At 36.1% G+C, this 27170-nt stretch overlaps 1 protein-coding gene across 1 annotated transcript; it reads left to right on the top strand.

Annotated features, from left to right (window-relative positions):
* The first annotated feature begins 157 nt into the window (after positions 1-157).
* nhlrc2 (NHL repeat containing 2) lies at positions 158-27170 on the top strand. Its single transcript, XM_005804394.2, has 12 exons — positions 158-327; positions 2150-2302; positions 7213-7262; positions 10030-10432; positions 12746-12867; positions 12961-13090; positions 14176-14269; positions 15777-16008; positions 18430-18552; positions 18986-19189; positions 19562-19775; positions 24473-27170. Exons 1-12 carry the CDS (start codon positions 165-167, stop codon positions 24733-24735), a joined length of 2151 nt encoding a protein of 716 aa, XP_005804451.1. The 5' UTR covers positions 158-164; the 3' UTR covers positions 24736-27170.

Here is a 27170-nt window from a genome sequence, read left to right as displayed (position 1 = left end):
TTTAAAAAGTGTCGTATTTTATCTTTCTGCTGAAATGAACGTTGCGAATCTACAACGTCACTCCTATTGGTCGGTTTGGCCAATCGGCTGCTGTGATTGGTTGTTGCTGCCTTAAGGAACTACAGACGCTGCCCGTCATCAATGTTGTAGTTTTTGGTGCAATCATGGCGTCCCACTGCAGCCTCGTTACGCTGTTTCCCATTCAAAGTCAGCTCGATTACGCTTTAGATGATGCCACAACACAACAAGAAAAGGAAGATCTCATCTACCAGTATTTGAAAAAGATAGACGAGAGGGAAGACCTGAAGATACCGGATTTTCAGCCAGGTTAGATCATGTTGCAGCTTTAGCTTCCTTAGCAAATCTCCTTCCTTCAGAACAGTTTGACAGGAGTTTAACAAGTAATTTTCCTTACGCTTCTAGTTGTTTTAATGAAATAAATGCACCTTATTTTCAAATTACCATCTCATTTTTCTGCCTGGCTTTCAACAACAGTTTCATAGCTATTTCCCAACATGTTTTTGAAGGAGCTTAAATACAATCTAAACACCAGTTTTTAGCAGGTGTTTGGGATTCTTATTTCTTGCCAGTAATCTAAGAAGAGCAGCGACAAAAAACCCTAAACTTTAACCAAACTCGGATCAGCTGCTTTGTGTTGGTTTGACATTATAATCATTATAGGGTTGTCAACAGTGTATGAGTGTTGACGCCCATAGATAGAGTGCCCTGCAAAGTCTTCATAGCAACAGCTGTTTTAAATCTCAATAAACCTCCACGTCTTTTTTTTTTAGATATTATTTGTTAAATCAACACAATGTTATGTAAAAAATATCTGAAAAATGTGGTGTAAAACTGCAAACACTTCACGTCCCAAAATAAAAGGTGTTTTCATTTCATCCCAGTTGAAACTCTTTTAAAGCCCTTTGCAGGTTTTCTTCCAGGCTTTTCCATCCATCTGCCAGGATGTTGCTGCCATAATGTTTCATGGGTTGGTGTTGGTTCTCCACCACAAAATACCTAATGGCCAAAAAGTTCAGTTTTGGTTACATTACAGGTTTTCTTTGTCCCCTACTTGGACGTCTATCAAACATGTAGGAACAGAAATTTCTTTCAACAACAGCTATCTTCTTGCCGCTCCTCCTGACAGGCCAGATTTTTGGAGTGCATGACTGATGGTTGTCATGGTGACACGTTATCACACCTGAACTGCACCTCGCCCAGATATTACATGGGCTTCTTTGCTGCTTTTTTGTTTAATACTTTCCTTTCTTACTTACTTGTCAGCCTGGCTTTTGAATGTAATTGGATAGGTTTAATTTAGGGGCAGTAGAGCACAAATGCGTGCTAAACATTTATAGATTTTTATTTGAAAGAAAAATTGAAAGCCAAACACTTCAACATCACATTTAGACTCCAAACCCTTCCTACCACCTTTTGGTTGCGTACTGGTAAATAACAGACAGTCAGGTTTTAATGAGTAGAAAAAGATTTAAGAAAATAAATTTACATCCATTTTAGTATGTTTTTTCCTGCGATTGGTTTTGAGTTTTATTTTTTAATGAATTTAGTTTCCAATAAAAGTCAGCTTGTTGATTTTTCAGGCCAGAATAATCATTATCTTAATAATTATCTTAATAATTTGGCATGTTACAGCATGTTGTCAACACCTCATTACACCAGCAGGTGGAGATCTTCAGCACAAACGAGCTCCATCATGTCTCAAGAAATAAAGATTCTAGTTATTTTTCCCACTTAATTGACTCATTTAGCTTAGCAGATAGGTAAACGGTAAAAACTTGTTGCTCTCACTGGTTTCACTAAGTGTAAAAGGGAATATTTCACTTTGATTGTCCTGCAGTATGACCTGCTTTTTCTTGCTATGTGAGTAAACCTTTAAGGTTGGGGGAAGTTGAGCCGCTTTTGGTGACTTTGAGAATCCATAAACAAGTAACAGAGATAACTGGATCCTTGACACTTTTGTAAATTAATCCAAATTGTCTTACATAAATTAAAAAAAATGTTTTAATAGAGATGCCCTCATGTGACTTAAATGCAGAGTGAAAACAGCTATTTTTTGCTCAAGTAGTAAGTGATCTAAAAAAAATTCTCAAAGACAAAAAGTGTTACTGTTTCCTATGATTTCCTCCAGGCTTAGAGTGGCTGAACACTACGGAGCCTCTGTCTTTGAGCAAGGAGCTGGCCGGCAAAGTGGTGCTGCTGGACTTCTTCACTTACTGCTGCATCAACTGCATGCACATCCTCCCTGACCTGCACCAGCTGGAAAAGAGACACTCTGTTGAAGGTCTGTGCATGCTGTGTGTGTGTGTGCCTATCCATGAAAAGAGCTTATTACTGTGGGTGTGACAGTAAGGAAAGGTAGACCATGGCAACAAGCATGCTTGCAGGTGGGGATGGGTGAAGGGCGTCTAATTTTGTAGATAAAAGACGGGATAAAAACCCGCTATACTATCCACAAAGGATATTGAATTGAGTCCTGATAATGTGAAAACTGAAATTATGATTAAAATAAATGACAACTCGTGTTTTTTTTCCTGAAATACGGTTTGTTCCACAGCACAAAAAGACTAAACTCTCACCCTGCAGCCTTCAACAACAGCTTTGTCATTCTTACTCGGTTTGCAGATATTTAAAATCGTGTGCAAATACTAACACTGAAGAGTTGCACATCTGATAGAGGATTTGGGTTTTTTTGTCATTGTGTAGGATATAAATTAGCCTTTTCCATCATAGTTCCTAGTGAAATGCAGTACTTGTCATAGTGTATGTACCTTTCGTTTCCTCTGGGATTAATTTGATGCCAAAGGTTTATATGAGCTTGTTACAGTTGATAAGACAAAAAGCAAAGTATTATCAGTAGCAGTGCAATTACAGCCACATGCTGGCTAATTTAAATAGCCAGCATAAGAGGACAATCTAATGGATTGCCTAATGCAATCACTTTTACTGAGAGTGCTGCTTTTTAGACAAACTAAAATTAAATTTTTTAAGGTACCTTTTTCTTAAAGAGTCTGTCATACTTCTCTGGAATCAGAGATTGCTCTTATTGAAATGAGCCTAATGTTTCCCTTTCTGCCAGTATCCTTCTTGAAATTATTTTCTCCCTGATTCATCCTGATAACTCCTAAATTTATCCCAGTGGATACATCTTTATGTTTTCAGCGCCACACATCTTAGACACGCAGGCTCAGTGTTAACTTACTAGAACAAGAAGTAATTTCCTCCCAAATCTTATTGTAAACGTGTGATGAAGACATGACAACTCTCCAGTTTGTCAACAGTGTTTGATTCAGGGAACTAAATGCTCAATATGCAAAAAGGAAAGGTCATAATCCAACCAAATACCCAAATATTTATAGGATAATTCTCTCAATAAGCTCCCATCCTAAGGTAGAGATTCCAGCAGTATCTAATAATTCAGTTTTATTTAATTTTCTTCTAATATCCAGCCAATCTTAAGCTATACAGTAATGCATGCTATCATAAAGTAGTGCCAACTGTGTAAAATGTACTATTATCTGCATAAATAAGCAATTTAACAGAAGACATAATCTTTCTACCGTTATTAGTAAATATGTCAAATAAAATGGGGACTAAGGTACAGGTGACTCCTGTAAATTTTGGACTTTTCTCTATATGCAGAAACACATTGTTCTGTCTGAAAGGTAACCTCTAAAGCCCAATTACTCAAACCAATATCACTAATTTGTCTTACCAATAAACTAATTATGACATTTGTTTCCAACATAGTAGTTGTTATGGTGCTGTATCTCTTGTTTGTCATGCTATAATTTGTTTTGCAACTTTTAATGGTTTGGAGCACCTTAATGCTAACCCCACTTAAAAAACAAAATCAAATTTGCATTAAAAGCTTCTACCTGCATGACCAAAATGATCTGAAAATCAATTGAAATACATTAACATTTGACTTGTACCCAAAAAGAAATCATTATTTTTTTGATGGAAAATGTGGAGGAACCCTTAAATAAAACAATGTGCTTCTGTTTTGTTCTGTGCTGCATAACACAACACGGCGCAGTACATATGTAAGCCCACTTAGGAAGGGGAACTGTAGTAAAACCGTCTGCTTCTTCTCCAAGAGCAGGAAGGTCCTTATCTCAGCTGCTAAGAGATGGTAACCAAAAATAATTCCCAGCTGCTGTGAAAGTTACTGCAGTGCTCATGCATGACTCTCCACTTCGCTGTACCTCATAGTAATGAACTTAAACAACCAGATGCTTGCAAAGTTAAACCTTCTGTGTCCTTTTGCAATATTTGTTGTTGTTTTGAATCCTAAATTTAAATACATTACAACTGAAGATTCAAAAAGTGTGTTTTATTGTGTACTGCAAAGTTAAGAAAATGTACGTTCAATCTTTAAGCAGTTTTAACAACATGGTTACATCTTGCTTTGATCAAACTGACTTAATGAGAATGTTTATGAAGGCATTATGTGGCACATAGTAATAGTCACTGTAAATTAATATCGTTTTGTGTCTTTGTGTGTTATTTACTCGTTGTGTTCTTGGGGTTAGATCAGAAAGATTTGATAATTTTGGTTATAAAAATAGAGCATATTATTTATGAACTGTCACAATTTCACATAGTTGCCAGTAGGGGTCAGTATCGCTCCACCGTTGCCAAGAGATAACCGTTGCTAAGAGATAACAGACGATTGTGTATAAGCGCTATGTAGCGACCGTACTTCTAATAGAGTTATTTTGTTTTACAGGTAAGCTGGTGATGTTAATGATATATTCTAAATTATGTTATTGGGTTCTGCTAAGCATCATTTACCACACTGAGTTCCGGATTAGTACCGTTTCCGTTATCAGCTACTTCGTGAACTGCCGCGGCTGTTACCGTGTTCAGAGCGGAGGCGGGAGGAGTAACAAGCGGTATGTGGTTCAAAAAACCCGCTTCCTTTCTGAATCAAACAAGATGATCGGATAGTTTACATATCCGAATATTTTACACATTTCCCGATATGCAAAATATCGGGGAATGTCTGCTGTGTTGATTTACTTGGGATATGTGCGTTAGATAAAAAAGATGACTGTTGCTAAGAGATAACCGTTGCTAAGGCGATTGTGTGTGAGCGTTTTGTAGCGACTGTTCTTCTAATACTTATTATGTGTTACAGATCTTCAATTAAATGTTGCGGCACCAATCAGCAAATCTCTTTTGATTGTTTTGTACCATAACAGTAGTAGTAACCTTTTTTTTTTTGACAAATTGAAGCCATATATCTGGACAGATCTATTCAAAACTTCATTATTTCATTAAATGTATGTAGAATTTGTATGTTTTGTCCTCTGTTTGTCCCACATTTCTCTGTTTTGATGTGAATTGAGGACAGAAATGTACCCTGAAGCTCACTTGTTTGTTTAAATTTTAAGTATGAAACAAAAATATATCACTGCCACATATTCATGTTACTAACTGTTAAATGTCAATGGAATATAATTCTTTAATGCACTTTCTTAAATCCAGCAGAAACTTAATTTCAAAGATCATCTCATTGGGCGGCGTGTTATAATTGAGTTGCGAGCCTGGCAGCGCTCGGAGCACAGTGTCAGCGTTGCTCTTATCTTTGGCACTGATTCGGGTACATTTTGTTTGCAGCTCTGGTCGGTGAGGTGTGGGAGCCACCCAGTTCATTCACTCCCACAGTCCGCTCACTCACCCTCCCATTGTCACTACAATCTGTTACTGGTACTACACTGTTTGGCAGAGGTTGTAAGGGACAGAAGTGAGTGGAGCCTTGGAGCTGCTCAGGAAGTGGCTTGTTGGATCTGTTTACAGTGGAAGTTATTAATTCTGTAATAAAGAGCCTGCTTAACTGAACGAATATGGGTTTATAAGGAGTATGTGATTCATAAAGTTTTGGTTTGTAAAGCCTAGAGTAGCTCAAAGACGGACTCCAGATTCAAATTTTTGCTTTACATATTCGAGAGAAATTTAGAGGAACATAATCTGTATGCTCTTATTTATTTGAAGTTTATGGTGCATTTTATTCAATCATACTTGTGGCAGTTTTTTGGTTATTTTGATTAAACTTTTATTCCTTCTGAAAACTGTCTTAAATATACTGACGTATCAGGAATCAAGAGACATTTTTAGAGCATTGGCGTGGCAATCTAGCCAACCGGCACACTAAAATTGATAAGTGTTTTTTACAAGCCTGGTCTGCCTGTAGTGAAGCACATTGATGAAATGACTACTTGTAGAAAACAACTAAAACAAATTGCTAAAAATTCTTGGAAGTGTTCAGGTTAGACAATATAATTCCCTCACAATTACTCTGATATGTTGCCAGAATATCCTGCTTTATAAAAGTGAGCCATGCCTGGGTTGTATGTGATTAGTCGACAGTGACAGATGACAATATTAAAACATGCTGTAGATTAACAAACATATTGTTACCTGATAAACTTTATGCTTACAAACAACACCTTCTGGCACAGTGGTTAATGTTTTCTTCCTGTTCAATCCTAATTATTCCTAGCCATAGCATGTCAGAAAGCATATTTAAAATGTCTTACAATTTATTCATGTTGCAGTCTTTCAATACTTAATAGTTATTCCTCATGATGATATTTTTCTTTTATTTGACAGGTTTTTACCATTTACAAGTTATTCACATGCCTATAAAAATATATTTTACCACTTTTTGCCACTTGGATCAATACATACTTTCAGGAAAACTCTCCTACCGATGAGGCACATTTCAGATGTCTTTACATTCAGGACTGTAAGTTTTGAATGTGGGAAAACTGTACAAAAAAGGAACATGTTTCAGTACATTGTTCGACGCTCATTAAGAAACGGGAAGGAAATCTGGTTTGTGTTCTTTGAAGTTTCTCCCATGAGATTTTTAGCATTGCAGAAAAGTTTTCCCTTCAAACCTGCTTCAAAAACTTTGATTCTCAGTTGCTGTTGGCCAAGTTGCAAATCATATCATGATACTTACTGTCTGTAAAACAAATTTGATGGTGATTAAAAAATCCTAGAGCATTAAAACAGTAACAATAATAACATCTTTACAAATTATTATTAATCAGTAGTTAATATCCGATAGTATTAAACATCCTTTCTATTATGTGCTTGTTCTGTTTTGAATCCTATTTTTCATGCTAATGTCTATTTATGGTTGGTATAATTTTCTCTCTGTCTGTTTAATCCCTTTCGCAGATGGGCTGGTGATTATCGGTGTGCACTCTGCCAAATTCCCCAATGAAAAAGTAAGTGTTGTCGTGGTTTGTTTGTCTTTGGGCTGACTGGTCTGGGAAAGCTTTTCTGCATTTTAAAAACTGCCAAAATAAGTTAAGCTAGAATAACAGTAGCTTAATCCTCCAATAAAAAGTTTAGAAAAATACAAACTTTAATTTTAGTGCATTTATTAAGTGAGAGAGAAATTTCTATCTTAGTTTTTTTTATTACTAAATTCCACTTTTTGGAATTTTTGATTTTCTTGTAATAAAAACTCCAGCTTTTTCTAATTGATCAATATCAATTGATAATCCATGACTTCCTGTTTCCTTGCCTATAAATATGATGTAACATGAAGATTTATTTTGCCCTGCCACTCTTCAAAATGGGAATGACAGAAGAACATTGGGCGCCAGGGCAGTCATTCATCTAGCAGCCTGTTGTGTTTTTGAGTTTAAAAATGTCTAAAGCTAACAGGAAATTTTAAAGTATCACTTGACAATTATGTGTTATTGAAAAATTGGAAGATTAATACCTTAACACCAACTATAAAGTTTTAAGAAATGCAAACACTTTAGAGACTTAAAAGAATAAGCATTGCAAAGCCTGGTGGGGGCACAAGTAAAGCCTGATGGCCCGCCAGGCTTATAATACACTGAGGGAAACCCTAAACATTGCATCCTAAACATTGCATCCAAGAAATAGCTGCTCACATAAAGTTGCACTTATCTAATAGTTATAATTAAAAATAAAATTGTGGCACTATGTGAAATACATAATATATATTTATGCACAGACTAATATTTTCAAGCATTAAGTTTTGTTAATTGTGGTGATATTCTACTTACTGCTAATGAAAACACAACATTTACGGTGAAAATATTGTCAGATCAATTAAAAGAAATTAATACAGAAATGTGGGATGAATGAAAAGTATGTTAAATACCTGCTAAAAGGTTTATTTTAATATGTTTTGGTCTTTCATCAGGATAATTTAGGCAAATCAAGACAAAAAATGCTTCACTTAAAGCGAAACTAACCTTCTTCCAAATCAGTGTTAAGAGCTAAATCCTATTCAACATGCAAAATTACAAGATGTAGCTGAAAATATAATTTATACATTTTTCCTGCTTGTAAGAGATCAACTCTGAATAGAGAAAGAAAATGCAAAAGAAAGCGTTCATATATCCCACCCACCAGCGGGTGCCACGATGAGGAGATAATCAGTACTGTTCACTTCATCTGTCAGTGGTCGTAATGTTGTGCCTGATCGGTGTACAAAGCATTAACAGCAGGGGAGCCAATAAGTGGCACCTGTGTTTTTGTTAGAGCGGTGGATTTTTCCCTCCACTGAATAAATCATCTCAAATGAAAGGTATCATATAGGTAACCCATATTTTAAGGCCTTTTAGTCATTTTTTTTTACTAAAGGTTAGATAATTATGGGGGATGCTTTATTACAATAAATCAAATAAATCTTTTTAACCAGTAGAAACATGAATATTAGAGATAAAACCAACAAGTTTATGGTAAAATATCACTCTTGCTTTCATGCTTTTATATATAAATATAAACTTTGACTATTTTATTGCAATAATTGCTTTAATAAATTCCTACCTCTTATCATACCGTATGGATTTAAACTATAAGTGAAATCTCATTAATCCTCGTTTTATTCCTAAATCAGGAGTGTCAAACTAATCAATAACAGTATTTTCCAGTTGTGGAAAAATATATTGATAAAACTACCGATTAAACTGTTAAAATGTAAATAAATAGGTTTCTATCCATTTTCTTAAAGTTAAATAACATTGAACCTTTTTCACATTAATATAATTTGGCAGAATATAGATAAAAAATGTTGCTGCAGCAGATCGGAGCTTTCAATTTTTTTTTTTTTACCACTGTAATTTTGGTATGTTGTAGAAACATAATGACAAATAAAAATCTTTTGTCTTAAAAAAACTGATTTGATTGATAACATAATATTTAGACACATGATTGTTTTCTTAAACACTCTACTTATGTGTCTTTAGAGTCTAGAGCACATGTGTCAAACTCAAGGCCCGGGGGCCAAATCTGGCCCGCCGTAGCTTTTTATGTGGCCCTCTAGACTCCAAATTACCTTCAAGATTTTCACAAATCTGCAAAACTCACACAAATTCAACACATTTCCACATTTTTTCTGATTTTACTGCAAATTTTCTCAAAATTGGTCAAAAGCGTTCAGTTTAAGTGACTGCTGCCTCAGCCTTACTTGATAAGTTTTAGTCCGTAATTGATACGGCGTGTAATAAAAAGTCACATTTAACATCATACAATAGCGCAAATATTGTAAAAATGTCTTACAGACATTTCTAAATTGCCACCACAAAATCTGTAATTTTGATTGCAAAAAACCCCACAAAAACAATCACAAAATATTTTAACAGTCTAATTGGTTTTGTCAATACACTCTGGCACAACCGGCCCTTTAAGAACATTCAGATTTTTGATATGGCAAAAAATGAAAAGGAGTCTGACGCTCCTGGTCTAGAGAGCCACATAAAAAGTTAGGGCCTTGAGTTTGTCTATAATGAAAAAGGACTCTAATTCCAACTCAGCTTAAAATGACAATGTTGTGTAATTTTAATCAAATTTATCAACTTAGATTTCATTTACCATCAAGTTTTAATCAGTGTATGACCAGAAAGAAAGTTGAAATATTCACAGTATCTATAAAGCGTAGATAAACTAAGTAATTTCCCAGTAAGAATTTCATCTTTTACTCACTTTGTGTCTGTTTCTGAACCTCTGAAGGTCCTGGATAACATCCAGAACGCCGTGCTCCGCTACGACATCTGCCACCCAGTGGTCAACGACAATGAGGCGACTCTCTGGCACGAACTGGAGGTCTCCTGCTGGCCCACACTGCTCCTGCTGGGGCCGCGCGGCAACTTGCTCTTCTCCCTGGTGGGCGAAGGCCACAGCGAGCGGCTGACTCTTTTCGCCGACAGTGCGCTCCGATATTATCGGGAACAGCTGAAGACGCACTCAGTGGGGATAAAGCTGTACAGGGACTCGTTGCCTCCCAGCATCCTTTCTTTTCCCGGGAAGGTGGCGGTGGATCAGGACAACAAGAAGCTGGCGATAGCAGACACGGGCCATCACAGAATCCTGGTGGTTTCTTCCGCCACTGGAGAGCTGCTACATGCTGTAGGAGGTACGGAGTCTCAGTTTTGTGTACCAGAAACTTGGATTTATTTTAATGGGATTTTATGTATGGAGCGTAATTGTGAACTGAAATGATCCACTTTTCTTTTTTTTTTTTTTTTACAAATATCTGAAAAGTTGGACTTTTATTCATTTGTATTCAGCCCCATTTGAGTCCTGCAGTCTCCATACATACAACCAAACTTCAATGGAAGTAGGGCTGAAGCAATTAAATGGATTAATTGACTATTGAAGTAATAATTTAGAAATCGATTAATCATTAATTGGAGTATAGATACTGAAAAAAATGCCATTTGTTCAAGAAACAACAAACAAAGAGCAGGAATTAAGTCAAACTGTATAAAACACACACACATATATATATATACTGTATATATATATATATATATATATATATAAGTATATATATATATATATATACACTGTATGTGTTTTGTATATGTTTTGCATTTATATATATAAAATGCAAAACATGAAAAACAAAAACTTCTGCCTGTAAATAAGTTTTACCCAGAACTCAAGAGACATCATTTTATCTTAACCTGGTTTAAACTTTTTTATTTAAATAAATCTTCTTTCAAGCACATTTTGCTATCCAAATTATTAATGGGTTAATCCAGAAAATAATAAACAGATCTGTCCTGTTTATTCAATAACATCTAACCTTTTTCACATTAATATAATTTGACGAAATATAGATAAGACGAGCAAAAGAGGCCCGATTTTTCACATGTTGATGTTAAAAATATTTTTTAGTTGTAGATGCATCATTTGCTACAAATAATCAATAGTTCACTAAAGGAATGCTATGTTGTTTCATTTTAAACAATAGAATGATTATTTTCTTATTTAAAACAGAAATTAGAATTTTTTTAACTTTTTTTATTTTTAATATTGTAAAAAATAAGCTTTAGTGATTAAATGAAAAATCAGGAGAAATTTTTAATTTTTTAAATCAGAATAATCAATTACTTAAATAGTAATTTAGCAGCCCTAAATGAAAGCATATTAATGCATAAAAATGACCTAGTCAAAGACCAGACTTTAATCTATTTGAGATTCCCAGGAAAGGCTTGAAATTTCTCACCATCCAGCTGAGTGATCCGGAGCTATTTTGCAGAGGAAAAATGGCCAAGAATTTCAAACCTTATGTGCAAAACAGTAGAGACCCTAAAGTGGAGGTACAGATGAAGGCACATGTGCAGTAAAGTCAGCTTATATAGAAATACTATAATATTATATAGAAATACTATACATTTTTTTATAGAAATAAAAAATTTCTGATTCTGTAATAAAAATTTGACAGATAATGAGCAATAATTGGGAATGTTTTAGCGATGGTGAGGTGAGGCTTTTGCCTCAGTGCCTCTCAATGAAACCACATGGTAGACTGTGCTGGCCTCAGACCAGCAGAACGGTTGGCAGCAGCGGAGACGAGAACATGCTGCCATTTTGGCACTGACCTAAGTGTGAACAACCGAGAAAATAAAGTAGAGGACTGAGTTTAATTTTGTGTCGATTTATCTCGTCTTTGTGGAGAGATTTAGAAGAAACTGCCACCTGCTAATTAGCAATGTAGTAATTACTTCCACAAGTACTGCACAACAATTTATTTTTATGTTGCAACCTGAAATGTCAACGGGTTTTGAAAAACTTTGTTGTGCATAATTGTAAGATGAAAATTACACATGGTATCACACAGATACTGGGATTTTTAACTTTTATTAAAAAAAAAAATTAAAAATGTCACTATCTCCTCCTCTGACAGTATAATATGAGACAGATAATCTGTCAAAAGATTGAGCTCCGCCACTTCCTCCTAAAAACAACAAATCAGAGCCAAGAAGTAGGTCTTGGTGCTGTCAGTAAATTCTGTGTATGTGCTGCTCAGCGAGCTAATGGCGGAGAAACAACTTACCGTCCCAGGAAAACTGTTTATCCGCTGCCATCGGTGGCTATGCGAACTAGCTTGAGTATTCATAACAGCCTCTGCTGACGGAGAGAAGCTGTAGTTGCAGAGAGCAAGTGGGAGACTTTGAGAGGTGCATACACGAGAATGATTGACAGCGCTAAGACTCTCCTGGCTCTGTTGTTTTTGACTGAGATTTGTATTTCTGTAGTTAGCATTGGGATTGGGAGAGGAACTTGATTTTTTTTCACAGATTATCAGTCTCATGATATACTGTCATGATATAGTGACAGTTTTAACAAATATGTATGTACTATTTTTTAATAAAAGTTGCATTTCCCGCTTTAAGGAGAAGTCATTCTCTGTGAATTAACTGTGGTTCTTCTGCTACAGGACCTGGAAGAGGCAGACAAGATGGCACCCTGTCCGAAGCTTCCTTCAACTCCCCACAGGGCGTCGCCATCAAAGGAGACGCTGTGTATGTGGCCGACACTGAAAATCACCTGATTCGAAAGGTAGTGCCCCTCTCCATCTCCGTCCCTGGAATGCTGCTGAGGTTTGTGATGATGCTTGCATGGAAACGTTTGCTTTTCTGCTTTCGTTTGCAGGTTGACCTAGTTCAGGGACGAGTCAGCACTCTCGCTGGCGTAGGGACACAGGGGACAGACAAAGAGGGCGGGGCTATGGGACCCCAGCAGCCAATCAGCTCTCCATGGGACGTGACGCTTGGCTCTGCCGGTGAGTTTTTGCCTGGAAGTTGACGGGTAATTTTTTTTTTCTCCTTCTCTTCTTCTGACCTTTCTCTTATTGCTTGCCAGATAGATTCCCCTCTGTCCTGATTCTGTATTCCCTCGACACACTTCTCATCCATCAATTATTCCTAAATCCATTTGATTTCTCATATTGTCTAGACTTTATGAAGCCCTGTTACTTTGCAGATCAGGTTTCATGCAGATAGTTGAATGTGAAGAGAAAAAAAATCTGTTTGCAATTGGAAGTGACCACTTTGAGATTTATATTCTGCCTTTCAGATGGGTTCATGAAGGGCGTGTGATTCATACATTACCTGTAAATATGAAATCAGTCGTGAAGTCCTCTTTATGCCTCCGTTTCTCAGGTTTGCAGAGATCAGAAAGTTCTTTACTCTGTGATTATCTCATCCCAATTCCACTTTGGCTCTCATTTTTAGAAAATATTTGACGGTTTGTGTTTTACCAATTGAGGAAAACAAAACTTGGTGTCTTATGACAGTATTGACAAATAATAATATGACACTTTATTTGAATGCGTGTGCATAAGACTGTAATGACACTGTCATGAAAGACATTACACTATTTATGAACATGAAAGAGTCGTCATGAATGTTTATTACTGTTGTCATGAAGTCTAATTTGGTAAATAATTACATTTTTAATGCAAAGTTGCATTAAAACTTTAATTCAAAGTGTCAACTTTTCATCGAAAGTGTAATTATTTACCAATTCACACTTCATTACAGCAGTCATAAACATTTACAAAGACTTCTTCATGTTCATAAAGGGTTTTATGTCATGTTTATGACAGAGTAATACCAATCGTATGCGCACTCTTTCAAATAAAATGTTACCAAAAAATTATATTTTAGTTTAGCTGATAAGGTTTGATACATTAAAAGAGGAAAAGAAAAAACCTAGACATACATTTAACTTTTTATGAGCGGAACTGTATTTGGTTGAGAGTATTTGCTTTCTTAGTAAAGTCAAACATGCATTCTTGGTGTCCAAATTTACAGCTTTTTAATGTGTTTTTTCTTTTTTGGTTTTGGGGTTTAATCGTATGTGTAGGCGGTGCTGCAGACAACGTGCTGTGGATAGCCATGGCAGGGACCCATCAGATATGGGCTTTGTTCCTGGAGGATGGAAAGCTGCCCAAAGGAGGGTGAGAGACCTGGTCACTATCCCATATCCGCTAAAAAGACACTAATAACTCTATTTTAAGCACAGACAGTGCTGAGAGAAAGTACTCGCTACTTACAGATCTCTGTTGCTTTTTTTGCTACACTTGGACAAATTCAAATCCTCAAATAAATTCAACTTGCATAATTACCAAAAAAAAGCCATTTCTGAATGAGAAATCTACACAGTATGGCCGAAAATAATCACCAATTGGATTTAGCTAAGGAAATGGGTGTGGGACTCCTAATTTCACAACCACATCTTGAGTTTGTGGAAAAGATGTTGGTCTAAAAAGGGTCAAATCATTGGTTTGCATCAAGCAAAGATTGGAGAAACTGCTAAAATTGGGTTAAGAACCGTCCAATGTATAATTAAAAACTGGAAGTAAGAAAAATGGTTGCAGCACTGGATGGAAATAAGTTTTGTGAAGCTTATCGAAACAGTGACTGCTAAAAGTCCAATAAAATTGTAGAAAGTGTGTTTTTGGTGTCATGTGTTTTTGGCCACGCAGTGCATTTATTTTGGTGAAACTATCCATACTAACCTTGACAAATGCCAAACTCATTAAATTTAAATTTCATTGCATGACCTTACGCATGTTGTTCTTTGTTGAAACCACTCCAGTGTGGATGAATTAGAACAGCTATGCAAAGAGGAATGGGCCAAAATCCACCTACAGCGATTTAAAAATCCTCATTTCCAGTTATTGCAAATGCTTGATGGCAGATGTCGGCACAACCAGTTATTAGGTTTGTGGGTGATTACTTTGTTATCTAGGGCCAGATTGCTTTTAGGGCTGGTTGTTAAACTAATTTTATTGATTAATCATATTTTTAGTTTTTCAAGATTACAATTGTGTTGGTTTTTTTTGTATTGTCTTTTTTTTACCAATGCATTCCCTGGGTATCCATAGTTCAAAGTGATGTCAGTACACCTTTGGCCACCATCTTGTTTTACAAGCAGATGTTGAAGTTTCTGTCTACTTGGTCTTTCAATTCAGATCATTTCTAGGACAGGTTTAGATATATATTTTTTTAAATTATGAGAATAAAGTGATATTATTACAAGAATGCAGTCGTAGTAATACGATGACTATATTCTCATAATTAAACAAAAATGATTGTAGCCAGTCCCTAATACTGTTGTATAACTCACAGAATGAATCATTGAAGTAAGTAATCTTCTTCTAAAATGTGTTCTGTCATTTCTAATGCATCTTTTAGAGAAGAAAGTAAGAAAACAAATGGACTAAAATCGAATCTGACATGAACAAATCAGAGATATTTCTTTTAAATTCCATACCACACAGCCCTAGTTACTTTTAATTTGAAACATAAAATCCATATTGCGTCTATTCAGGTTATCTTCGCCTGATATTTAAATTTATTTCACCTTTTAGTAAAATCTAAATTAAAAAAAAAATGTTTACAGCTCTGTGGTCTTGCAATTGGGGCAGGGAATCAATTTGTTGGTGTGTACAATTGCAACAGTGACTACAAGGCGGGAACGTGCGTGCGATGGGCGGGCAGCGGCAGCGAGGAGAACCGTAACAACGCCTACCCTCACAAGGCGAGCTTCGCCCAGCCGTCAGGCCTGGCTCTGGCTGCAGAGGAACCCTGGAGCTGCCTGTATGTGGCCGACAGCGAAAGCAGCTCCATCCGCACTCTGGCCCTGAAGGATGGAGCCGTCAAGCATCTGGTTGGAGGAGAGAGGGACCCGCTGGTGGGTTCAAAACACACAACAAATAAAGGAATAAAACAACAGTAGTAATATTTTTTTACCGTTTACTATATACTAGATGTGTGTGATTATATAGTAAATGGTATATTTACTTTATGGTATACCATTTACTATATTGTGATATATTTACTATGTAGTAAATATATTACTAGAAATATATTGTAATATATTTACTACATAATAAATATATTACTATATAGTAATGGTATATTAGTCAATATAACATTCACCATTTAATAAATACCATCATAGTATATAAATGGTAGTACTATTTACATGCATACAGTTTATGCATGTAAATAAATTACATATTTACTGTGAAGTAAATATACTATTTAATATATAGTGAATGTTATATTGACTAAATAATAAATATACCATTTACTATATAGTGAATGGTAAAAAAGGTTTTATTTTAACAATATTGTAGATCTGAATATTGTCAAAATTGGTTTATTTTTCATCAAATTAATTTTGTTTAGTCAGTTATTTCTCCTCCTGACATTTATTTGTGTCTATTAGGCCGCGCTGCTCTTGACAGTTGGTGGTTACCGTAGCAACCGGTAACCGTCAGCTCCTCCCCCTTTCTTCCCGTTGCTGTCTGTAACAATTTTGTCTTTCGGTACCACGGTGTCTCTGTTGTGACGTCAACAAATTGGTCCTGAGACAGTTTACACATTTAACCAAGAGAATCTATTGTTGGGCTGAAACGAGTCATCGAAATAATTGCGGTGAACCGATTATTGAATTAACCGTCGACTAATTTAGTAATCGATTAAATGTTCACTGAAGTACTGACTCAAAAAAAGGCCATTTGTTGAAAGAACAACATATTCAGAGCAGTAGGTAATCCAAAATTAAACAAATATATGCACCTTTTGCTTTTCAAATTATTAATTGGGTTAATACAGAAAATAAGTGCCCTATACTGTATTTATTTTTTTGTTTGCTTAATTTACAGTTTAAAATGTACATGTCACATGTTGACATTAATTTTTGAATGAAAAGGGTTAGGGTTAATTTTTAATAATTTTGTATTAAGTCAAGAATAAAGATTTGAGTTTTTCTAATGTTGATGTTAGTAAGTAAGTATATTTTTACCTAGTGATTCATCTTTTCCTACAAACAGAAGCAAATGCTTTTATTGCCTTTTAGGCAGTAGAATGTTTATTTTTTTATTTAAAAATTATTTAAAATTTTTAAATAAAAATTTTAAATAATTTTTAAATTATACAATCTTTTAATGTATTTTAAATATTCTATTTAAAAAATCAGGTTAAATGAAAAATCTGCAGAATGTTCTAATGTTTTAATCCAATTAATCATCAGAAAAACCGATTAATCGCTAATTAAAATAATCGTTTGTTGCATCCCTAATTCATTAATCTCTTTCTTTCATTCTTTAAGGGAGTAAGTTTCTACTTTATCTGTTGAAAATTGATTTCTATAAGAGTAAAACTTTTTACACAACTTCAAAAAAAATGAAAGCAAAAGAGTGTCGTCCTGATGGAAGAGGAAACATCATAAATGATGTTTGTTCTTATCGGTGATATAACGGTTTGTGCCTCCAGCCTTGAAAAGCTGTAAAAGTTGCACATCAATCGCACACATTTCTAGCTTTCTAAAAATTATTTACACCGTTTTGAAGGAAGCTTTTGTCGAAATCTTTGTAAGCCGTAGGCAGTCACAAGGATTCAGGGTTGTTCCTTCCATAAATAGAAGGTATTGATTTAAAACAAAAAAGCTCACAAACAAACAAACACAGACTCGCTTGTTTTCCTGCTGAAGCAGCGCCTGAAAAAACAACTTTTGGGGTTGTAATGTTTTCCGGCAATTTAAGCTGCATTTCATTTTTGGCTTTTATGCGTTGTTCCATGACAAAGAGCTCCGAAGCATAAGACAATTTGCTGAGGAATCTGTACACTTGAAAAATTACCCTAACTCACAATAACTTGAGTGAGTTCTTTCTAACTTGAGAACTGTAACTTTGAATGTCATTTGTACAAAGTTGTGAGCTTTAAAGTCACCTTTTATAAAATTAAAACCTTGAGAGGCAGAGAGGCAGTTTCATGTCTCGATTATTGAACCCAACTAATGAGGAAATATTAGTCGGACAGGATGCCATCTTGTCTGCCTCTTCCAGGTGTTGTAGCAGAAGAACCGGAGTTAATTCACAGAGAATGACTTCTCCTTAAAGTGGGGAAATGCAACTTTTATTAAAAAATAGTACATTCATATTTGTTAGTACATTCATATTTGTTGGACTTGTACTAATAAAACTAAAATACCTTTCCACAGTTATTAAAACGTGTTGGTTACCATTGAAGTTCTTTGTTTTTCACACCTTGTCTTACATTTGGATTTTGACTTGACTTTTTGAATATTTTATTTTTCATCCACCAGAACCTTTTTGCTTTTGGGGACGTTGATGGGAAGGGGGTGGATGCCAAGTTGCAGCATCCCCTCGGTGTGGCCTGGTCTGCCGAACAAAGCCGGCTCTATGTGGCTGACTCCTACAACCACAAGGTAAGCGAGGCTCGTCACAAGGCCGCACCATTGGCGTTCTTCATATGTTTAGCGGTTCTGGCGTCTTTCTAGGTTCCTTCGGGCCTGAAAAGTTACAGAAAGTTTCTAATTCTCATTTAAACGTATTTCTGTGGTCTGAATAAATACAGAATAATATAAAAATGATAATGACAGTCCTTACTGTCCTTGTTTTCATCTTTTATTCATCTCTCCTCATGCCATTCGTGTAAATTTTTTATTTTATTTTTGCTGGTATTTAAAGCCTAACCTCTGTAAAAACATCAACAGTAAATTTGTGCAGGACGTTAATATTTAAATTTTAAACATTTGCCAAAAGTGGACTAAGAGCTTGACTTTGACTGTTAAAAAGTTTGAACTTTTGGGAATGTATTGGAACCCTTTGTAAGGTTAACTCTCCTTTAATTTGCCTCAGATCAAGGTGGTGGATCCAAAGATGAAGCAGTGCGCCACGTTAGCAGGGACAGGAGAAGCTGGAGATGCTCTGGGCCCCCAGTTCACCAAAACCTGCTTCAACGAACCAGGAGGAATCTGCATCAACGGGAACCTTCTTTACGTGGCCGACACCAACAACCATAAAATCAAAGTTCTCAACTTGGACTCCAACAGCATCTCTCTGGTCAGAGTTGTGTGTGTGGGCGTGTGTGTGTGTGTGTGTGTGTGTGTGTGTGTGTGTGTGTGTGTGTGTGTGTGTGCGTGTGTGTGCGTGCACGTGTGTGTGTGTGTGTGTGTGTGTGTGTGTGTGTGTGTGTGTGTGTGTGTGTGTGTGTGCGTGTGTGTGTGTGTGTGTGTGTGTTTGAAAAGAGTGTGTGTTTGTAACCTTGAGCAAGGACTTTTACATTTTGTCCGTCTTTGTGTAATTAATCTTTCCTAAAAGGGTTTTACCCTCTGCGTTTGGGTAAAAGGTGACACAGAACAGAACAATGTGAGCGTAAGTAGCTTTCTCCTTGCTCTGCATTAATGCGAGTACCTAAATCTGTTTCCTGACCAGCTCCACATCTCCGCTGAGTGCACAGACTCAGCATCTGTGAAGCCTTTGGGAGTCACCAAAGTCCCCACGCTGCCTAAATCAGCTGCCAGGAAAGATTTGCCTCCAGTTACGGCGTCGGCGGGCCAGACTGTCATCCTGTCACTCACCATGTTGCTTCCAGAAGGAGTGAAACTCACCGACGAGGCGCCCAGCTGCTGGGCACTCTCAGCTGAGGGTAAGAAAAAAAATAGAAAAAATTCTCTCTTTCTTAAAAAAAATATTTTATTCCTACTGATCTTCCAGTTCACGTTGAAAAAATAGTCATCCTTACATTGCATTGTATGCTGTTTAAAATGCATTTAAAACCAAAGTTTTGTTTTGCTCAACTTGATTTGGTGTAGATTTTAATCCAGCTCTCAATTAAAAAATCTTTACCGCATTTCTGCAAGATTATTTAGGTATTTCTCTTCACTTTTGGGTTTTGTTTAAAGGATTTTGAATGAATATGACTAAAATGGACATGTAGGAATCCCAAATATTAAGGCTGGTATTAGGGTTGTACCAATACAAAAATTTGAGCCAACATTGATAGCCGATATTAATATTGGTGTTATGGGGTTAACCGATATACTGTATATTTCACTACATTCAAGACATTTGGAAAAAACCCAACCAGAAACGGATAAAAATAAATAAAGGTTGTTTGTATTGACACAGTTTTATACTGATAAGTTAAAAAATGAATAATATTGGCCGATACCGATGTTGGTGCTGATGTATTGCACATCCCTAGTTGGTAAACAAAGATTAAAATGTATTTTTGCTCATAAATTATCACAAGACAATACCACATTGCCTAGACTTTCCAAATCAAGTCAAAGCAGCATTGAAAAAGTTTAAAATAAGCGAAGCTATGACAAACTGGTTTTGACCCAGGTTTATCTGTCACCATGCATTGAGCAGGATGCTAAATTAAGGCCTTAAAAGGTCTTAAAGTTGTTAAAGAAAATGTAAGTTGGCCTTAAATGCGTTAAAAACAGATTTTGAATTTTGTCATGGCAGGACTATTTAATTTATTTAGACTGCTGTACTTTTCTATCGGGCAAAGGTTTGAGTCATGCGCAGACATCACTCACTGCTTTCTGTGACTCTAGGCGGTAGGCTACCAGTAACAAGCTGCTAATCTTGCTAATCTAGAGAGCTACATGCCATGTGAGAAGCACAAAGCTGCTGCTTAGAGCCATGAAATTTCAGTTTTGGTCCCCTGCTTTTCTTTTGTACATTTGTCTTCCTGCCAGATCTTAAATTTTATTCATAATGGTCTTAAATTTGGGAAACTTGCATAAACTCTGAAGAGGTAAAGCACAGATAGACTTAAGCTAGAGTTTGAAATTTGTATATCTTTTCTTAAGCATTCTTGTGATCAAATACTGAACAATCATTTTTGCTCTACAAACATATCAGCCAAGTGCATAAATAATCAGATGAAATATCAGGGATTTCCTTCATTTTCTATGTCTGTCAACACATTTTTCTCTTATGATTTACAGTCCCTTGGAAAAAAAATGTAAAAATCCTATTTGTTCAAAATAGTAACCAGCTAGTTAGACCTCAAAGAAAAGTGAAAGTTGGTATTGGTAAGCAAGGTTTCCCCCAGAAAGCTGGTTGGGTGTTAGGCCAGTCATTCATCCAACGGCCCGCTGTGCTTTTGAATTAAAAAATGTTTAAAGTTGACAGGAAATTAGAAAATACCACTTGATAATTATGTACTATTGAAAGATTGGAAGATTAATACCTTGACACCAACTGTAAAGTCTTAAAAAGTGCAAACATTTTAAAAAGACTTAAATAAATAAACAATACTTAGCCTGGTGGGGCACAAGTAAAGCCTGGTGGCCCGCCAGGCTTAAAATGCACTGGGGGACATACTGGGTAAGAAAAACCCTCATCTGTGCCTCTATTGACAAACATTTGTTCTTATTTTAGAGCTTTTTATATATTTTCAATAAATGTGGAGGAAGATTTATAATCATGTCCTGCAAACTTTAAATTTCTGTTCTTGGGTATTAATTCATTTCACTTATTTAAAGTGGTCTTACTCACCCAAACTCTTTCCGACCTCAAGATAAATAAATCATACACAAATACACCTTCTAACTTGTTGGATAAGAATAACACAATAAGTTGAAATCTAAAAAGCTTTTCTCCTATTTTGTAATGACCGTATTGTAGAGTTCTGCGTTCTCCTACATGCTGTTATTTTGGTCCGTTTTCTATGATTCTGTCTATAAAAAAAGAAAAGTAGACGTGAAATGAGGCTTAACCTCTATTTCACCGTTCAACAAGCAGCACTTCTCTCTCCCAGCCTACACCTGGGACTCTCAGCCAGAGGATGGAGGATTACTTAAATCACTTTTCTGAACCACTGATGAAGATTTATGTGTGTTTTTTTTTGTGTGTGTGTTTTTTTTTTTTAAAGTTCTCAGCATATTTCGGAGGTAATCAACCACAGTTTGACCCCAGAATCAGGTGTGAGGTGATGCTTTTAGATACAACACGAGTGACAGCTGACGGTCCGATCTTTAGGTTCGGAACTAAACTGTTTCCATCTTTCCGAGTGACGCAGCGTGCAGTCTGCCAAATCAGCAGGCTATTTTTAGGACTTTTTGATAAGGCGACATGCCTCGGTTCACATAATTAGCCACCAGGCTATGTTATGTGATCCTCCGCTGTCCCATTATGCACAGTCTAGACTTCCGCTGATCGGATCAGCAGCGAGGCAGGAATTTTAATGGATCAAGTTAGAGCTATACGCCAGATCTAAATTGTTTTTTAAAAAACGCTTTTTAGAAATGACTTCTGTGGGACCTCATGCAAGGCCGTGGCTTCATTAATCACTGTGGGCATGGATTTTGTCATCTCTCTGGCTTCAGAGTTTCTCACAGTAGAAACTCCAGCCTTCCCTTTTGAACTTCTTACTCATTTTTCTTCGCTAAAAATGTGAATTTGCTTGTAAAAGTACAGCCATTGTGTCAGAAAGTAAATGTTCCTACACATTTCAGTGCTCTGTTTGGCAGTGATGGGAAACACTGAGGCTCCAGTCAACAGGCAGCGCAGTAAATCTAGACGTGGGGCAGACCGGCGCTTTCACACAGACCGAACTTGGTCTAAACTCTGCTGGATTTGTTTTTCGTTGTGCTGTCAGAGTATCTCTGGGGACAGATTGGCCCGTCAAAGGTTAGGCACGCCACCTGAGCTAAATTTAGTGACCGTTTGCTGTGTACCATCATGTTTTGGGCCCATATATTCCCAGATTGTAATGATTGCAATGTTTGCCCGGTGTTTGTTGTTAAGAGTTGTCACTGCTGATTTTGCACAATTTTCTTCTGGAACACCCAAGAAAACGTATAATAACATCCGTTATATTAATTGCTTTTGTTCTTTGCACACTAACAATATTTTTCTCCATCTGATGACAACATCAGTTACTCAGTATTCAAGTAGCCTCTGTATACCGCAAACTTTTTTAATCTTACTTGAGTACAATGTTAGATAAATGCATGTAAGTGCATTTATCTAATCTTATCAGGCACAAAAAAATCTGTTCTGCCTGATTGCCCCCCACCCAGTCTGACTGACTCCAGGATAATGAATAATTTTGAGCAGCTTATTAAACCTCATATCATGCCTGGACTTAATTTGCTTGATTTGCCCCAACTGGCTTATCACCCCAACTGCACCATCGAGCATCCAAACTTATTTTTTTTACCATTTTATTGTGTTTTTGTTTCATATGTGTTGTCATTGTTGCCTTCCATTTCTCAAACAAACCACCCTTGAACTTCAGATTGTGGCAAATGAAAACATCTACAAAGCTGCTCATTAAAGTATGTTATGAATGTTTGCTGGAAGAAGTTTACTATAAAATAACTAAAATCATATTTTATCTTCATTCCAAATATAATTTACCCTGTTTCATGGAAACTGAAAGTGTTATTTCTTTTTTTTGTTGCTATTATTCCCACACTGCATTTTATGTTAATTTTATTCTATTTTACATACACATACACGCCGTCGAGATTCATCATGCACACCGAAATCTATTCCCTCTCTCTGTGGATGTGTACTATTTAATAGTACACATCCACAGTCTTGACTAGGTCATTTGTTTTTTTTTTTGTTTTTTTTGTGAACTTGTAAAGATTAAATAATTAGAATACCTTGTCAGAAAGATATACATACTGTGTATAGTGCATAATAATGAATGAATCGTGTAGATATAATTTGGAAACAGTAGGATTTGTGATATAAGTCAAAATTAGTAGTGGAAATATATATATATATATATATATATATATATATATATATATATATATATATATATATATATATACTGCTCAAAAAATAAAGGGAACACTTTAAGTGTTAAACACCTGTTTAAGTGTTCCCTTTATTTTTTTGAGCAGTGTGTATATATATATATATATATATATATATATATATATATATATATATATATATATATATATATATATATATATATATATATATACACATAACATGGGACATATGTGGACGAGACAATTAGGGTTGGGATTTATAAAACTGTATATGAAGGTTTAGGGGGGTTGTATTTTATTTTAATTTTATTTTTTCTACTTGTTTGAAATAAAGATTTAATTTAATTTCATATTAGTCTAGATGTGCTTAACGTTTCTTATTAGGCCTTTATTGTGTCTAAAATTACTCACAATGAGGTATATATTTGACATCTGACCAGGTTTCTAAAACAATCCAAGACTTTATTAATAATATCCTTTTAATACTTCTTCTGCCTACACTTTAATGCCAAATTACATGACTTTTGATGGATTTAAAGCTTCAAGGAAGTCAATTATTTATAATCCTGACTTTTCTTTTTCTGTTTTTCAGGTAACGAGTGGCTGCTGGAAAACCAGGTGGCGTCCGGCGGCATCGTGGATTTGACGCAGCCGCTCCGAGTGTCAGCCAAGCTTCCCGCCGCTGTGAAGGAGTCGGACGGAAACCCCAGCCTCAGGTTGAGCGTGTGGCTGTTTTACTGTTTGGAGGAAGGTAAAGCCTGCACTATGAAAGCCGCCTCATTCAGCCAGCCTCTTCAAATAAACGCCAGTCCTGGAGACGGAGAGGTCACTGTGGCGTTCGCCCATTCCTTCTAAAACCAGCTGCACGGCTCTCAGATCAAACCCATGTTAAGGTTTTGTTTACAGTTTTGAAAGAAGAATGGTGATTTTTATTTTTCGGGCAAACAAACAGGTCAGAATCTCCTAGAAGTAAACAACTGCTTTGCATTGATAATATAGGTTTGCGCCTAGCCTGAGTTAACTGTAGCACAATATTTAATGTTAGTAATTGGAAAATCTGTCAGATTTGGATAAAAGGTATGCATTTTCTATCATGCATTTAGCAGGTGGTGGTGAAGTAATATTTCCCATTTAATCCAGATTATTTATTTTGCAAAACTTCAGAATCTTGTAAAGCAGCTTTTTTTTTTTACTCAAATCCACTTCTAGATGCTTCTGTTTTCCATAACAGATCGATTTACATGTAAATCTTGTGAAGAGAATATTTTGCATAACTACTAAAATGTTATTACTGAGCAGTTTCTGAACCCATTTCTCCTGAACCAGAACCTGATCTGATTTTTTTTTTCGTCAGCTTTGTGACTAACTTTTCAGAAAAAAGCAATAACAACGAAAGAGGGATTTTTAATAGAGCTGAGATATGATTTGGTTTCATTCTGCCTTTGACTGTGAGAGAACACCTTGTGAATACTAATACGGAGATATGACCATTTTCCTAACGTAGAAAAAAATGAAATTCAGGGCCTTTCATCGAGGTGTTGGAGTAGGAAACCAGAAATATCCACTGCACCATTTAATCTGATCAAAATGAAAGACGTGAACTTTATGAACCCATGAAGTATTAAAATTACCTATGCAGACTCACATTTTATTATGTTAAGGGACTCCAGTGTGAGATTTTTATTGTTTAATGTAATTATATTTGCAGTGCCATGCAAAAGTATTCAGACCCTCTGAACATTTTTCACTTTTTGTCATGTTCAGATCACAAACTTGCAATGTAGAAGGAAAATGATTTTAAAAAATAAATAAAAACAATTCTGGTATGTATTTATGTTCAATTTGAAGTCAGTATTTTCTTTGCAAAATAGTTCAGGCTCAGTCTGAACTATTTTGAACAATCTCAGTCAGATTGGGTGGAATTGCAATATTTAATGTCAGCCTCAGATTCTCAATTTGCTTCAAATCTGGATCCAAAAACGTTAGTTTCGCTCTAATTTGACCAAGTCACCTCTGTATTTCCCAGATTTATTTGGCTGGGAGAGGAGAAGAAACAAATGATCTATAATTATCCTTCTGCTTTATTTTTATGCATCACAAGAAGATTTTCTAATGCATAAAATCCCCATAAAACAGAATAAAGTTCTGTTTGCAATTTCCTCCTGGAAGGTAATCCTATGAACTCTTTTTGCAGCCTCCTACAAAATGTCTTCCAGTATTGTTCTGTTTAGCTCCGTAGTTTTCTATCATTACTTGGAAATTAAAGGATCCCCCTCACCATAATGCTGTCACTACTGTGTTTCACGTTAAAAAAATACATTACGGTTTGTTTTTATGACAAAATGTGAGAAAGTTCACGTGGTGTGAATACTTTAACAATGCCCTGCGAGTGTTTGCTGCAGCTCTTCCTGCTGCGGTGCCGTCTAGCTGCATGCTAATCTTGCGTCTGTAAATATTGATCTTTTTAACGGCATGCATCGCCGCAGACCAGCTCTCGGAGTCTGAATGGTCACACTTGTCCGACGTCGGGATCTGTGTGACTGATAAAAACTCCTGCTTGTGATGATCCGTGTCACGGGGCGCCCCTTTGATTCAGGCCGTTAAAATCCAGCTGCTATCTGAGTGATGAATAAAGTTCCTGTTTTCAAAAAGCTGAGGCGGCCCCCCTGTGAACCGATGACACCTCGAGTCTGCCGCCTGCTCCGCCACGCTGTGCGTTATTACACCGAGAAGACAAAGTCTCATTCAAATCATCTGCTTCACAAAGGGAGCGTGATATGAAAGATAGACTCTTATAAGGAGTTGCTGGATCGCTCTCTGTTAAGAAATAAGATATGATAATGTGGACGCTGTTATTTTGATCGTATTGCTTCTCAAAGTTACGGTTTGCTGTCGGAAGCGGACCTCGGGGTGTTTTTTGTTGTTGTTTTTTATCCTCATTGCCTCGCATGGCGTTATTGTCAGAATCTGGTTCTGTTGTTCGGATCGTTCAGCCCAAGTGCCTTCCAAAGGTCTAGCTGATGAGACTTAAATGTATCTGAAGCAATAACAATATACTGTAATAGGAGAAAGTGCTTTATTCCCACATTATTTATTTGAAATGAGCTGCTCAAGTTTTCTGATCCGTTTTCCGGCTCTGTCATCCCTCCAGGATATTTTTTTTAATGAATTGTAATGGCTTCGAATGGCTGTTGGTGAGATTGTTTTCCAACTTTTTAGACTCGTATAATGCATTAAATTGTCTACACATTAAAGCGAAAAATACCTAATAAATATGTTTATATACTCTG

The sequence above is a fragment of the Xiphophorus maculatus genome, chromosome 10 (assembly GCF_002775205.1).
Source record: "Xiphophorus maculatus strain JP 163 A chromosome 10, X_maculatus-5.0-male, whole genome shotgun sequence".
NCBI lineage: Eukaryota > Metazoa > Chordata > Actinopteri > Cyprinodontiformes > Poeciliidae > Xiphophorus > Xiphophorus maculatus.
The sequence above is the reverse complement of the archived record's forward strand: the minus strand, read 5'-3'. Positions and strand labels throughout refer to the sequence as shown.

Bases quoted from the DNA above. Each gene is read 5' to 3' on its own strand.
- nhlrc2 (XM_005804394.2), top strand. From the start codon at position 165: ATGGCGTCCCACTGCAGCCTCGTTACGCTGTTTCCCATTCAAAGTCAG. The intron at 19,190-19,561 runs GTCAGAGTTGTG...TTTCCTGACCAG, and splicing joins ACTCCAACAGCATCTCTCTG to CTCCACATCTCCGCTGAGTG. The intron at 19,776-24,472 runs GTAAGAAAAAAA...TCTGTTTTTCAG, and splicing joins CTGGGCACTCTCAGCTGAGG to GTAACGAGTGGCTGCTGGAA.